Below are 16,482 nucleotides of genomic sequence, written 5' to 3'. Positions count from 1 at the left end.
CATTTTGTTGCAGTAGTGTATTCTTAAATTTCTTTTTTTTAATTCCTGACACGTCTTTCTTGCTACAGTCACGTCTAATGGAGGTGACTGGCGTTTGGCTGCATGCATAATGCATCATGTGAGAATGCGCCAGGTGTGAGCGTGTCGTCAGGGTAACACACACCTGCAGCCTGCGGCTCTGCTTCCGCACCACTTTACCATGCTGCACCACGTGAACCGGACACTGGTTCACCGCGTTATCCGCCTTGTGCCTCAGCCAATCCTCATAGCCCTGAGAGAGAGAGAGAGAGAGAGAGAGAGAGAGAGAGAGAGAGAGAGAGAGAGAGAGAGAGAGAGAGAGAGAGAGAGAGAGAGAGATAAAGAAAGAGAAATAGAGAAAGAGATAAAGAGAGAGACAGAGACACAGAGAAATAGAGAAAGAGATAAATAGAGAGAAAGAGATAAAGAGAGAGACAGAGAAATAGAGAAAGAGATAAAGAGAGAGAAAGAGATAGAGAGAGACAGAGACACAGAGAAATAGAGAAAGAGATAAAGAGAGAGACAGAGACAGAAATAGAGAAAGAGATAAAGAGAGAGAAAGAGATAAAGAGAGAGACAGAGATAAAGAGAGAGACAGACATAAAGAGAGAGACAGAGACACAGACACAGAGAAATAGAGAAAGAGATAAAGAGAGAGACAGAGACAGAAATAGAGAAAGAGATAAAGAGAGAGAAAGAGATAAAGAGAGAGACAGAGATAAAGAGAGAGACAGACATAAAGAGAGAGACAGAGACACAGACACAGAGAAATAGAGAAAGAGATAAAGAGAGAGAAAGAGACAGAGAAATAGAGAAAGAGATAAAGAGAGAGACAGAGACACAGACACAGAGAAATAGAGAAAGAGATAAAGAGAGAGACAGAGACAGAGAAATAGAGAAAGAGATAAAGAGAGAGACAGAGATAAAGAGAGAGACAGAGATAAAAAGAGAGACAGAGACAGACACAGAGAAAGAGAAAGAGATAAAGAGAGAGACAGAGAAATAGAGAAAGAGATAAAGAGAGACAGAGATAAAGAGAGACAGAGATAAAGAGAGAGACAGAGACACAGACACAGAGAAATAGAGAAAGAGATAAAGAGAGAGACAGAGACAGAGAAATAGAGAAAGAGATAAAGAGAGAGAAAGATAAAGAGAGAGACAGATACAGAGAAAGAGAGAGATAAACAGAGAAAGATAGACAGAGAGAGACATACAGAGAGAAAGAGAGAGGGAGAGAAAAAAAAGAGAGAGAAAGTAACAAAGAAAAAAATAATATTAAGAGATTACAGATACAATTCTCGTGCACTTTATCTACACTGTCCATACTATCCTATCTTTTTGTCACATCATATTGCACACAATAATATTTTGAGATCATTTTTTAAACAATAAAAAAAATCTGTATTGTGATGATAACAGCACTTTAGTATACACTGAATGTCTATTTTGTATTTGTTTAAGCATTTCCTGTGACATTTTAAGGGTATTAAATATTGTGTACTAAATATTCCACACTTTTTGGTGAATGTTTATGATACATAACTGAATGTATTTATGTAACATAGAACAGTTCCTGTTATTCTTCACTGCATTGATTAAAAGCTTTTACAAATGGGCTCTGCTTCATCACTAAGTAGAAGAAAAACAGAAAAACTAAACCCGTCTCTCACCTGTTTGATGGCGGTGACTGTGATGACAAAGAAGAGCGGCAGACCGCTGGTGATGGGACTGGTGGGAGTGTCAATAATCAACTGCAGAAAGAGAGAGAGAGCACACACAAATCAGAGACAGAACAAACAGAAGCGACAAAAAGAGAGACGAAACAAAGAGAGAAAAAAGAGCAAGATAGAAATAGAGAACAATGAGAGAGAAAATAAAAAGAGAGCGAGCGAGCAAAAGATAGAGAGCGCAATACCAAAAGAGAGCACACAAAAAAAAGAGATGAGCAAATAGAAAAAGCAAGAGATAGAGGGGAGAAAGTGAAAAAGAAAGAGTGCAGTAAAAGAGCAAGAAGAGAAGAGAGAGCGAGAAAGTGAGCGAGAGAGATAGGGAAAGAAAGAGAGTTCAGATAAAAAAAGAAGGAGGGGGAAGTGAGTATGAAGAAAGATTTCAGAACATTTTCTTAAAGCTCATCCAATAATACAAATCACAGACAACAACACAATCGCTGCATCACCCACCTGTACAAGAAAGATAATCAGGAAATAGAAATTTGCGATTCTTCTAAACTGTTCAAACAAATTCTTCGGTATAAAGTTCCAAAAGGTGTACTGCAGAAAGAGAAACACACATACACACAATATAAAACCATATGATATGTAACACTACATTAGAATTATATATTAGGAAAGTCATTTTTTTTTTTATTGTGGATGAATTTCAATCAGCAAATTCTTATTAGGTTGTGTCCCAAAACACTCATATTGGGCACTAGAAACCTCATAATCTCATCATCTTATAATATTATTGTATTAACTACTCTGATCAAACATGATTAGTTCAATGTAAAGATAAAAAAAAGACAAAATAAAGAAAAAAGATGCTTTTAAATGCTGGTAACAAAAAAGACAACAGGTGACTTCCTTTAAAATGAACAAACAGCACCAGAATATAAAACATGGAGCCTAGAAATGCCATCGCATAGAACAAATAACATGCTGGAGCTTCATACCTTAGAGGAGATGATCCTGTTGTCAGGGTATCTCTGAGGGATGTAGGCCTCTGTGCCCGGTGGCGGCACTTTATGACCAATATACACTGTCCTGCTGTCCACCCAGTTCTCCTCCCCTGCACACTGCACAAAGACAGATAGAGAGAGAGAGACAGAGAGGGTTATTATTCATTTACTGAGTGGATCGTTTAAACTTTATGCTAATATAAAGTCAAAGTCAAACGTTATGTCTATATAGATTTGTTTTTTGTGATTTATGTACCTTGTTTGTGTAGCTTTATATTGAGGTGAAGCATTGTATAATGTAACCTTGTGCTGGGCTGAATGGACTTTTAGTTTACTGTAACATATCAGCTTGTGGTCAACAACTGAGAAGCTGCAAAGCAGGGATAGACAGTGGTACATATATACAAATATAACTTTATATAATAAAATATAATTATAACATTTCTAAAAGAGCCTGAGGAGTTTCTTTATATTCTCTTTGCTACTTTTGTTTCTTTTCAATACTGTACACAACATACATTTTAATACTGTATACAAAGACAGATGGACAGACAAACAACATGGATAGATTGACAGACAGCTAGAAAGTCAGCTAGATAGATCGGCAAATAAAGAGAACTAGACAGACATCTAGATTGATAGGCAACTACATAAAGACAGACAGACAGACAGACAGATGGCTAGATAGATTGGCAACTATAGACAGCTAGACAAACATCTAGATTATTAGGCAACTACATATATAGGCAAAGACAGAGACAGACGGACAGAGGGCTAGACAGACAGACAACTAGATCAATAGGCAACAACATATACACACAGACAGCTAGACAGACAGAAACTCAAGACTAAAAAGGACTAGACTATATTGACAGGCAACTACAGATAGACAGACAGCTAGACAGACAGCTAGGCAACTAAATTTATAAACAGACAGCCAGACTAGACTATACTAGACTGTTAGGCAACTACAGATAGACAGACAACTAGACAGACAGACATCTAGGCAATTACATATATAAACAGACAGACAGACAGAAATCTAGCTAAGCCAACAGGCATACAGCTAGACAGAGAGCTAGCTAGATAGCTGAATAGATGGATGAATAGTTAGACAGACAGACAGTAAAAGATAGACAGAAAACTTGACAAAAAGCTAGATAGACATATAACTTCAAAAGCTAGGCAGACAGACAGGTAGACAGCGAGCTATACAGATAAATAACTTTAAAGCCAGGCAGACAGACAGGTGTCTAGATAGATATAGGTAGCAATATAGATAGGAAAACAGACAGGCAAATTACCTACACAGACAGATACACAGGAAGTTGTATAGCTAGTTGCTATAACCTCCACAGATTATAAAGTATATACTATGAAAGTGTTAAAAGTAAGTTATTAAACACATTAAAGAAACAGATTAAAAATAGCATCATTATTTCTGTGTGAGGTGTATCTTTACTGCAGGTAAAGTGCTGGTTTCAGTGGTGCAGTGGAGCAGTGCTACACCTGGCTGAACACATGGAGTCTCTCCCATATTCACAATCCCTTTATTAAACACTGCAGAAGAGGATGATCATCACTCTCTCTTTCTCTTTAATGGCTGTAATACTGTATATAGAGACACCTTGGCCATCAGTAGCTCTGAACTGACTCATCACCAGCAGTGCTGTCCAAATTGCTCAGTCAACATTTTGTGATCATATATAAAGAAGAAACCTATTTTTGCACTGTACTGTATTTTTTTTATTCTTTATGTATGAAATAGGGCTAGCTAGCACTGCTAACCTGAGCTGGGTAGCGCCCGCTAACTGGTGCTAACTAGTGCCGCTAACCTGAGCTGGGTGGTACCGATAACCTGAGCTGGGTGGCACCGATAACCTGAGCTGGGTGGCACCGATAACCGGGGCTGAGTAGCGCCGCTAACCGGGGCTAACTAGCGCGCTAACCTGAGCTGGGTAGCGCCGCTAACCGGGGCTGGGTAGCGCCGCTAACCGGGGCTGGGTAGCGCCGCTAACCGGGGCTGGGTAGCGCCGCTAACCGGGGCTGTCTAGCGCCGCTAACCAGGTCTGACTAGCACCGCTAACCGGGGCCAAAAAGCGCAGCTAACGGGGCTGGCTAGCATAAAAACTCATAAAAATGGTTTTCAGATATTAAAGCAGAACACACTGCATGTTATGTAGGTATACTGTACATTTACAGTGTATTTAATGGGAATAATGAAGTTGATGCATGCATATATAAAAAAAACCTTATTTTATACAGCATTCATAATAGCAAGTAAAGCATTTAAAAAAAATATTCGCTGTCCAATAAAAAAATACTAGTATGTCAATTTTTGTCGATTTTCCGTTTACTACATCATTTGACTACAAAACCGTCCTTTATCATCATTGTGTAAAAAATCTTGATAAATGGACTAATATAAATTCTCCAACACGAAAAAAACTCAACAATATTAAATAAAATAATTTTAATAAAACTCAAACGCAACAATATTTACTTCACTCAATATTTTCATGGTAAAGACTGATTTCACTGTTCTGATTGGAAAAAATCTCTTTTACACAATACAACAGTAAAAAACAAAACAAACAAAAAAAACATAAAAATGGCAATATACTGCCTTGCTTTCAATATCACTTACAAAATACTGCAATATATTGAATCTCAACCCCTGTCAGATCAGCATCTTTCCAGACAGAGTATTGAGCATAAAAGTTGAATCTGTACTTCACTGCATCCCATTGTACTACGTTTACTCTCTCTAATCAGGCTCCATCCCGGCTCCACAGGCGCACGCTAAAGCAAGTGATTGGAATGTGTCTGGCTCCTGTGCCTCCTCCCTGCTCGCCAGCCGCGGATTACATCAAGCCTAGCATCTTAAGCGCTTACGTAAGCTGGGAAATGTAGGCTATATTACCACTTCAAAGACTATTCAAATTCCCCCTCGCTTGTCTTTCTTCTGGTTTTGAAGAATGGTTATGTAACGCTCATTCTGTCTCCTTAAAAAGAAAAGACATTTCATTGTTTGTTTTGCATAAATATTCTAATAAATAACATCATAAACCAAGATATGATGCCAAAAAAACAACAATTATACAACAGGACAAAATAGAGAACATTAACAGGTTCCGATAGCTCGACACTCTTTCTGGACAAGATACACAACTAAATATATAATATACACAGGATCAGCCATAAAATTGAGTACAATATTAAATATGTCACCTTTGTGCCACAACAGTTTATATTCTAATGCCACTATGATTGGCAGATTGCTGGTTCGAATGCCGGTCATGCAGCTTTCCATCAGCTGCCGGAGTCCTGAGAGAACACAATTGGCCTTGCTCTCTCTGGGTGGGTAGGTGGCGCTCTTTCCTCTCATCACCACAAAGGATGATGTTGATCAGCACAAGGTGTCCGTGAGCTGATGTAACGGACCAGTCACTGTTCTTTAGTTCCCACCCCTTGATAGACACCTCTGTAGATTAAGAAAATCACATTTATTCACCTTACCCTCATCAGTGGTCCTAATGTTATGACTGGTCTGTGTAAGTAAATATACACACAACATAATTTGCCTAGCAATTTCCAATCTCGTTTGAATGTTGTTTGAATGTTGAGTTGAGCTTCTGTAGGCAGCTGTTTTCCATTTTTCTCCATCCAGAGTATTCAGGAGAGAAATCTGTAGATTTACTTTACTTAGCCTAGGTCTCACTGCTGAGTGGCTTCTGAATTAGAAGGAAAACATGGCAACACCCCTGTTCCTTACTAGTGTCGCTTAATGCGCCTTAGAAGCACTTTTATTGATGGTGCGCCTTATAATTTCGATGCGTCTTATAGTGTGAAAAATACAGTACATGCAAGATCTTGTAATATTACTCTGCGCAATTCAGATGGCAGTCGTGTACATGTCTCAGCTTGTCCAGAAATGTGTGTCCTTTAGGAGCGTTTTGGAGTCCAGCAGTAAGAAATGCTAATTCTCTGCATATCAGTGCTGCTGTAATACATTTTTTTATTTTAATTAGTTTAGTTTCCTCAGACTTTTTTTCCCCCCACTGTACTGTAGCTCCACCAGGATGTTGTTTTGTTGCTTAATTTGATGGTCCATTAAATTTGTGAGAGTGTGAGTGTGTGTGTGTGTGTGTGTGTGTGTGTGTGTGTGTGTGTGTGTGCGAACATTGTATTCTCAGAACCACATTCCTGTCCCAGTCACGGATGATGACACATACACACATTCGAACACATACACACTACCTCACTCCCTCACACACATACACACACGCTGGCTGAGAAACATGAGTCATTCCTGAAACTCCATGCAAACTTCCTGCTGAGCTTTCTGAGTGCTTTCGGGTCGCCTTTGATCAGGGAAATGAGTCAATAAGTGAATAAATGGAAAAACCAAGTCATTTATATTAAACAACACAAGTGCATCTTTCAACAAGACCGTGTAAAACCGCATGCTGCATACATTATAAAGGTAAATCTACATAAGAACTGTGTACAGGTACGGCACTGGCCTTCCTACACCCCTGATCTGTTCTCAATAGAGAATACAGTATGTGGAAAGTTTAAAAGTGCTCTTAAGAGTGTATCACAGTGCGTTTGTCAGTGTCTGTGTTTGTGTGTACGGTATGTGGTGGGTTTAAATAGAGGGGAGGGAACAGCTGGTGGGAGAGGCTCTGCCTACTCTGAGCCCTCATAATCACACCTAATCCAGTCTGCCCTTAGAACACACACACACACACACTGCCAGACAGTATCTGTTTGTGTGTTTGTGTGTTTGTGCTTAACTAAGAGGAGGGAGTTAATTCTGTCACTTTAAGACACAAATCTAACATGTCACCATCCAGAACTCAAAACACTGAGACTAGCCTTTTCCTTTAATTGAAGACTTAGGGGGGGAAAAAAAACAATCAGCTGCATTCTCACATATGCTGGCCCCTCCCACATAGACTATAGACTATATCTAATGTACAGCTCTGGGAAGAATAGTTATAAAGTATTAAGAGTTTTAAGAGTTCAGAAATCAACATTTGGTGGAATAACCCTGGTTTTTAATCACAGTTTTCATGCATCTTGGCATGTTCTCCACTAGTCTTACACATTGCTTTTGTATAACTCTGCAATACTTTATCCTTAATTGTTTCATCATAACATTGTTGATGGTCTTTGCAACTGCACTTGTGAATATATTCAAAGTTCTTGAAATATTTCAGATTGGCTAACCCTCATTTCTAAGGTTCTTAAGGTATTTTTTCTTTACTTAGTTGAGTAGTTCATAGTAGAAAATTACTCAAATAGAGCTATTCACTATATACCTGTAACTCTACCTCTTCACAACTTTACAAATGATGCTCTCAAACACATTGAGAGGCAAGAAATTCAAGTAATTAACTCTTGAAGAGTTTAACACTTTTTCTGTAATTATAATAATACCATATGTTTTTCTTCATAGTTTGGATGACTTTAGTATTAATCTACAATGAAAAACATTTTAAAATAATGAAAAACACAAATTTTATTTAAGGTGTGTCCAAATATGTGACTAATATTGTACATAAACAAGATGTGGGCAAAGATTGTGTCGTGTAGAGGTTTTGAATGTTGGTTTCAATTTATTTTCAATGACATGATCATTTAAATCAATTACTACTAATGTACTAATGCATTAATTTACATGAATTATTCAATTAGAAGGCTCTCTTATTGTTTGTGTCAAAAAAGTAGTTATGTAACAGGTTATCCCCACACTATCTGCCCAGTTTAATTGGCCAAATGATACTAAACGCACACACGCACATGTACACGTGCACACACACATATTAACGAGAGTGGTGACATTAAGTTTGCAGATGGTGAATGAGGTGTGCGGCTGCACTGTGTCCCAGTTTCAGAAGAAGATCCGATCAAGTTACACACACACACACACACACACAAATAGAGAGACAGAGAGGGAGAGAGAGCTCCTAACTGACCATCCGACTGGTTAAACTTACACACCCTTCACCTGCCAAGTACAGTCACAATCCACACACAGTTCACATTTCAGTCGTTTTCACAACAAGTTCATCCCTCTTAAATAAGAGAATGTAACTAACCACTTTATATTGAAGTCAACTGTCCAAAATTCTCATCTCAACACCTCTTGTAATAAACCCATCAGCTACATTAAGTTGTACCCATTACTACAGTAGTCCCTGTAGAGATCTACTGCCAATAAAATAGCAATATCTGCAGCAGATGAACCTACTGGCACCCAGCACCTCATTCTGCCCTCGCTTTACCACACCTCTGTTCACTGGAAAGGATTTCATCATCATCATCATGCATCATTCATTTCAACAGTCTGCCCGAGTCTCCAGGTGAGCAAATCAGTGGGGTAAGAAGCTAACGGAGCTCATTGGATTACAGCAGCCAGGTAAGTTCTCAGCGTAAGCACTCCAGAGGGTTAACGAGCAGTTAGCCAGGCTAACGCAGCAGGTGGAGCTGATCTGAGCGGACCGTGACGGAGGAGAGTGGAAGATTCAAAGCTTGAAATGAAATGGATCATGAATATTATGAATTTCATAATGAACTTTAATAAACATTAAAGGAACAATCAGTTATAGTTACAGTTATAAAGTGAATGTGTGAAATAGCTACATTTGGATAGAGTTTTCTGCCCTCCTAGGTTGCCAGATTGACACATAGTGGCAAACCACGATGAGTCTTTTCTGTAGCTAATCACTGAATATATGTTTGCAATGTTCACAATTTCTGTGTCTACTACGCTAGTGGTGCCAAAACATTACCAAGCTATGGTTAGCAACCTTACTGAAGCCTAGTGATTACTTGTTCAGCAGAAAAATAGCCAGCTTGCCTGTTACCATGGCTGCAGCACACTGATTACGTGCTGTTGTCTACACCTGACAACCCTGGGTGTGGAAATGGGACTGGGGGAATGACAGTGGGCAGATTTGGGCCTGTCACCATAATTATATTATTGACTTATCATACAATAAATGGACATGACCTTAATAATGTGACCCTTGATAATCGTGATAACGTCTCTTGTGTTCATTTAAATGTTTGTTCACATATGTGACAGTAAACAGTATTTTAGCCAGTCATGCTAAATAATTAGTGCTTCAATAAGTATGACCCCATACAAACAGTGTGGACTGCAGTAGGTGATGGAAAAAATATGTAATTTTTAAACTATGTTTATTTAAAATGTTGTATTTAAAATGAAAATAATATCCTTTATCGCTATAATTTCTGGGATGATATATCGTCCACAAAAAATGTTGTCATGACAGGCCCACATCCCACAAAGATTTCAAATAAGAAAATACTATCTGAAGCTCTGCTGAAACCAGCTGCCAGTGCTTAAACTTGCATAAAGCATTAACTTTATGAGCCTAAACTTTCTTCGTAAAAGTTATTTGTAAACTTCCTTTTAGGGTCATTTTAAAGGAGCAAAAACAGGTCAATCATGAAGCTTAACACATGTATTACCCTTATTAATGCACTGTAAATATCATCTGATATATTAGGAAAATATTGCGACAAAGTGCAGCAACCTCGGCTGAAAATAGTAGAGGGTCATTGCGGTAACACAACAGCGCTCAGCAATTTGGCACTCCGTCATCGCCGAAACAGGACACGCAGACGGTCGTATATTAATACACTGACGACCCCCTGCTTTACTAACGGACAGAACAGACGCTTATAACAGCAAAACACACGTCAAACAACGAGAAAAAACAGATCTGGTTACCTACAAAGATCGGAGAGGAGTAATAAGTCATGCTGTTAAATGTAGCGGTGTGTGCTGTCGTTTTACGAGGGCTGGAGTTAGACCAGGAGGCTGTGGGGGAGTCGTGATGCAGCGGGAAAGAGATACACCCGAGTTTCACTACAGCAGACCCCTTAAAGCTGCTGCCGATAACTAAGGTTTATCCGGGTTCTACACTGTAGCTTTAAGTAATAAAAGTAAAGATGCTTCAGGTGGTTATTTGAGTGCAAAAACAGTAGCGAAGCAGTACTTTAATCTACAGGGACTAGACAAGCTACATGTCTGCATTTGCACATCTGTGTCAGCAATGGGTGCAAGTGAATGGGTGGGTGTCAAACAATATGTTTAAATATATATATATATATATATATATATATATATATATATATATATAGTATAGAATTAGGTGGAAAATGAAGTGTTATGGGATGGAGTGCTACAGACTTGTAGCTCTCCAGCCCAGAGGGTTGTTGAACCCAATTGCAGAACATTTGAATTCAAAGCAGACAAACCCAAGAAGAAATAAAAAAATATATATAATAATAAATAAAAACACCGCTCCTCACGCGGGATCGAACCCTGTCGTCAGATTTGCGGTCCAATACAGGTGCTGGTCAACGAATTAGAATAATTTGAAATAGTGCAATCATGAAATTCTTTGAATGCATTTTTTGTGCAGAAAGCAAATCAGGTGTTCACCGCACCTGTCCTACTCGTTAGACTAATCACAGAACTCGTTACCTGGAAAAAAATTTGCTCAGCTGAGCTTTCCAAAAGGCCCATTTAGGCCATTTAACTGTGACACTGTTGTTTTATTGAATTAGAATAATGGAGAAACTGTTTCATTGAATTAGAATAATTTTTATTATAATTACAATCATCACTTTCTCAGTATTTTGTGGCTGCCCCCTTGGCTTGTATGACTGCCTGAAGTCTCCGCGGCATCGATTTGACCAGCTTGTCGCAAGTTTCCGCACTCACAGCTTCCCAGGCAGTGGCGATGTTCTGCTTCAGTTGGTCCAGCGTAGTAGGCTTTCTGTCGCGAATTTTCCGCTTGACGATGGCCCAAAGGTTTTCAATGACATTGAGGTCAGGTGAGTTGGCCGGCCATGCCAAAACTTCAAGCTGTTTTTTAGTGAACCAATCTTTGGTCGACTTTGCCGCATGAGCCGGTGCAAGATCCTGTTGAAATATGAAGTCATCTTCGCCGAACTGTTCCAAGAAAAACTGTGCGCTTGCTGCAGTTTTTCTTGAGAGCTTTGCAGACGGAAGACTGGCTGATGCCGAGCTGCTCAGCAATTTTAGTTTGGGTCAAGCCTTGTTGGCGAAGGGCTTGAATTTGAGCCACTATTCCGGTTGAGAGGTCGCGCTGCTTACCCATGATTGATTTTACAACTTAGAAATTCTACTCAACCCTGACTTTATACTGCACAGTGAACACTCTTCACAGAAAACAAAAATTCGAGCATTTATTCTAATTCAATGAAACGGTTTCTCCATTATTCTAATTCAATAAAACAACAGTGTCACAGTTAAATGGCCTAAATGGGCCTTTTGGAAAGCTCAGCTGAGCAAATTTTTTTCCAGGTAACGAGTTCTGTGATTAGTCTAACGAGTAGGACAGGTGCGGTGAACACCTGATTTGCTTTCTGCACAAAAAATGCATTCAAAGAATTTCATGATTGCACTATTTCAAATTATTCTAATTCGTTGACCAGCACCTGTATACTACCGCTGTCCCGGCTAATGAATTGGGACGAGTCCAGGAAAAAAACGCCCTTATAAGGAGATAGGGAGCCCAAGAATGGGCGGAAAAACAAAAAAACGAGCGGAAACTAAAGTCACGCCAAGCGCGGCAGAGAGACAGAGAGGGGAGGAATTTAAACAAAAGCTCACCAGAGAAGCATTTTAAGCATATTAGAAGGATAGTTGCCGTCTGCCCTTACCAAAAAATAAAAATAAAAATTATTACGGCACTTGAACACAGCAAACGTGTTTACCTTTCATGAAGAATATATAGAATATAGCCAATTTAGACCAATAGAAATGCTCCAAAATGACATAGAAATGAGTAAAATCTCTTAATAATGGCTGATCTGCCTTCTTTTCACATAAAGATACAGGTTTCGTTTTTCGAAATCAGTGCTGGCCTGATTTCGCTCCAGGGCCTATGGGCTGAAACTGTACAACTCCAGTAGAGGCCCAATCATCTTCATCAGTCACGAGCGCTGACCTCACTCACAAAACATTCCATTGTCTCAGTCCTCCACACCAACCATCCACAGCCAAAGAGAGAGAAAGAAAGAGAGAGAGAGAGAGAGAGAATGAGAGAAAGATAAAATGCGAAAAAAAATCTGAGCGTGTGAAAGTGCTAAAGAGAGTTAATAACAGAAAGTGAGCAAAAGAAAGAGGGCAAAACAGTAAACAAGAGAAGTCAAGAGAGATAAAGCGGATCGAGTGTAAAAGAGAGTGCAAGAGAAAGTAAAAATGAACAAGAGAGAGAAAAAGTAAATGAACAAGAGAGAGAGAGAGAGAGAGAGAGAGAGAGAGAACAGGCAAGAAAAAAGAAATCTAGAGAAAGTGTGAGAAATTGTGCGCGAGAGAGTGAGAAAAAGTATGACAAAGCGCAACAGAGCAAAACAAGAGAAAGAACAAGAGGACATAAGCGAGAGAGAGAGCAAGAGAGGAAGAAAGAATGTAAGAGAAAGCAAGCATTAGACTGTGAGAAAGTGTGTGAGAAATTGTGTGAGAAATTGCGCGTGAGAGAGAAATAAATGTGAGAACAAGTTCAAGAGAGTGTGTAAGAGCAAGACCTATAGTGAGAAAAAGTATGACAAAACAAACTGTACTGCTGGAGTAGCATTAGCATTACCTGCTAAGCGCGCTTGCTATTTACCCCTTCAGAGGTGAGTATTATCAGACTGTAGCCTGCTCCTAACGCCGGCTAGCACTGCTGGAGTGGTTAGCCGCTAATGCTAATGCTCCAGCCATAGAGCTGGAGAAATTTGGGAATCTAAGCTTACTGTAAATAATTGAAACCCAAATAAACAGTTTTCAGGAGAGAAAAGAAAGTCTTTTTTTAATTACAGCTTTGTTTACTTAGCTTAACTTAGAAAGCTACCCCACTACCACCACCCAGCAGTGAGACCTGCTGAATTAGAAGTTCCATATAGTGTCTTTTAAAATAAAATAAAATAATATAATCCGGTGTGCCTTATGTATGAAAACAGACCAACAAATAGAGGTGCACCTTATAGTGCAAAAAATACAGTATTACAATAACTGTTTTAGATGAGCCTAATACTAACACACTTTCAAGAAACTAGACCTCAATCTGATCTTAACAAATGAAAATGTTAGAACAAAGAGAAGGAAATAAAGAACTATTAACAAACAAACACACTAACAAGCATCAGTGAGGATTGGCCTATTTGTAATCTGTCCAGCACTCGTTCAGCGATAGTGTATCTTCTTCCCTCTCGCTTTCTCAGAATCTAGGGGAGGTCGTGTAGCAGAGTTGCCAGATTTAAACGCCCACTCGTACACAAAATGTGCACAGTGGCCTTTTCACCCTCACAAACATCCGCTCCACAGGGGCCAACATGGAAGTGAAAGGATGTGATTACTGTATGTGCTGGAGTTGCTGGCAAGTGTGAACTAAAGGAAGAGTTACTGGAATGAACTCAGAGTAAAAAGAACATTGTTATTTTATTTTCAAGAGTTTAGAAATCAATATTTGGTGGAATAATCCTGGTTTGTAATCACAGTTTTCATGCATGTTGGCATGTTCCCCTCCACCAGTCTTACACACTGCTTTTGGATATCTTTATGCCACTCCTGGTGTAAAAATTCAAGCAGTTCAGCTTGGTTTGATGACTTGTGATCATCAATTTGGTAGAATCAAAGAAACCCATCATTTTTAAGCGGTCTCTTATTTTTTTCCAGAGCTGTATATCTAAATAAATCCAATCAATACTAATTCCAGTAAATGAGTAGATCCTGTTACCTGTCTTGAAATAGTTGCCACACTTTGCCACATCTTTTACAGACTACATTTACTTAGACTCTTAACTGCTGCTGCTGCTGTTATTATTATGATACATTTGTCTTATTACTAATTACTGTAATGCTGTTCTAAAATGCATTGTACAAATATAATATACAACAAATTTCTCTTTGATTTGATTTTGTCCTCTTTTTTTTGCTGCTCAGCTTATTTCAGTCTAGTCTGGATTCTGTATTTAAGCAGTGTGGCTTTCATACTGCAGGTGTGTGTTAGTGTGTGAGCATGGTAGTGTGTCAGGTGCCGGTAAACCCAACAGCTGAGGGGTTTAAGAGCAGCAGACGCTCGGCTGGACAGATTTGAAGGTAAGCTAAGGCGCTCAATAAACGGGTGAGCCGCTTAGACACCCGGGCGTCTGGGGGCGACGGGAGAGAGTGAGGGGAAAGGAGAAAGTGAGGGAGTTATGCAGGAGAGATGGAGGAATAAAGTGCTCGAAATGTCAACTTTCATTTGACCTGCGGACCCACCCTTCACTGCAGCGAACATGACAAACCTGCCCGGAGCAGTCCATTATGTAAGCCACTTAATGAAAGTTAGCCTGGTCTTGGCTAGTGCTCAAAGTTTCCCACACTAGCTGGCCATGTAGCTCGCAGTGACGGCCCTGCTGAGCGATCGAGTACATTTAACAAGACCTCAGCATAGCAGCAGTAGCAGCACTTATCTTCAGGAGAAAATTGTTCACGCTGCTGGAAAAGAAAAGTGTCATTTCAATAACTGGCTTGCTTCCATGTCCATATAAAGAGACTGTTAATACAGCAAAAAATAAATAAATAAAAATAAAAAAACTGAGAAGCGAGAAAAGGCAGGAAAAAAGTCTCACAGAGGTATAAGGGGAAGACATTGTGACAGATAGTCAAAAACCTGTCACCAAAAAAACATCCTATTCCAAATAAAATCACAAAGAGTGTCCTAAATCGATGTCTTTTTTTGCTGAATCAAATCTTAAAAACCTGCCGAAGTGAAATATAAAGTAAAATAGCAATAGCTGCCCTTTCCTCAATCAAAAACAGTCCTCAGGTTAAATGTACACAAAACAAATCTACATTTCAGACTGTAAAGGCTGCCTATCTGGTTCGAATCCCGCTCATGCAGCTTACCATCAACTGCCAGAGCCCCGAGAGAGCACAATTGGCCTTGCTCTCTTTGGGTGGGTAGATGGCTCTTTCTCCCCACATCACTACAAAGGCATCTGTGAGCTGATGTATTGGAACTGAGTCGCTGCGCTTTCCTCTGAGCATGCTGTGATGCTACATGGTAATGCTGCATCAGCAGAAGTTGCACAAGAGGTGGTGGCTGACTTCACATGTATCGGAGATGGCATGTGCTAGTCTTCACCCTCCTGGCATTGGGGCATCACTAGTGATAGTGATAGTGATAGTCCTAATGAGTGGTTTGGGTAATTGGCTGTATAAATACGTGAGAAAAGGGGAGAAAAATTAGAAATAAAATTATATATTAAAAAAGAAAAAAAAGAGCTAGCGCTGTGGTTAGCGGCTAATCCTAATACTGCTCCAGCCTTAGTGCTGGAGAAACTTTACTGAAACTCTTTATAACACTGTACTGAAGCTATTTTAAGTGCGCCTTACAGTGCGGAAAAATAAAAAAATAATAGATTCATAGTAGTAAACCAAGTAATCAATCATGGAAATATTGTTAGTTGCTCTTAAATAACATCTTAATCATTAAAAAAACTTGGAAAAGCATTCAAGCAACAAAACATCTGTGTAGCTTCAATTACACCAATCTCAGTCATTTAGTCATTTAGTCTTAAATGCAGTATATCCACTGAATCATCAAGGAAATTTTACTGATATACTGAAGTTCTGGAGAAACAAACCCTATTCAGCACTGATTTTAGCTTCCAAACAGTTTTTTTTTTTTTTTTCTTTTTTGGCATCTGCATTATGGATATTAGTCTCAGATCAGTGCAAAAAAAAG

General features: G+C 39.2%; 1 protein-coding gene across 9 annotated transcripts in view; it reads right to left on the bottom strand.

Annotated features, from left to right (window-relative positions):
* The window catches only part of atp11a (ATPase phospholipid transporting 11A), a 131,072-nt gene that overhangs the window by 56,980 nt on the left and 57,610 nt on the right, over window positions 1-16,482 (bottom strand). For all 9 annotated transcript variants that reach the window (XR_007427916.1, XM_049469245.1, XM_049469248.1 and 6 more), the window contains exons 2-5: window positions 2,690-2,812; window positions 2,199-2,288; window positions 1,689-1,769; window positions 164-271 (exon numbers count right to left, since the gene is read on the bottom strand). Coding sequence is in view for 8 of the 9 variants with exons in the window: in XM_049469245.1 (XP_049325202.1) it covers window positions 164-271; window positions 1,689-1,769; window positions 2,199-2,288; window positions 2,690-2,812 (402 nt within the window). In the remaining variant the exon portion in view is untranslated. The remainder of the gene's footprint in view (window positions 1-163; window positions 272-1,688; window positions 1,770-2,198; window positions 2,289-2,689; window positions 2,813-16,482) is intronic.

The sequence above is a fragment of the Astyanax mexicanus genome, chromosome 21 (assembly GCF_023375975.1).
Source record: "Astyanax mexicanus isolate ESR-SI-001 chromosome 21, AstMex3_surface, whole genome shotgun sequence".
NCBI lineage: Eukaryota > Metazoa > Chordata > Actinopteri > Characiformes > Acestrorhamphidae > Astyanax > Astyanax mexicanus.
The sequence above is the reverse complement of the archived record's forward strand: the minus strand, read 5'-3'. Positions and strand labels throughout refer to the sequence as shown.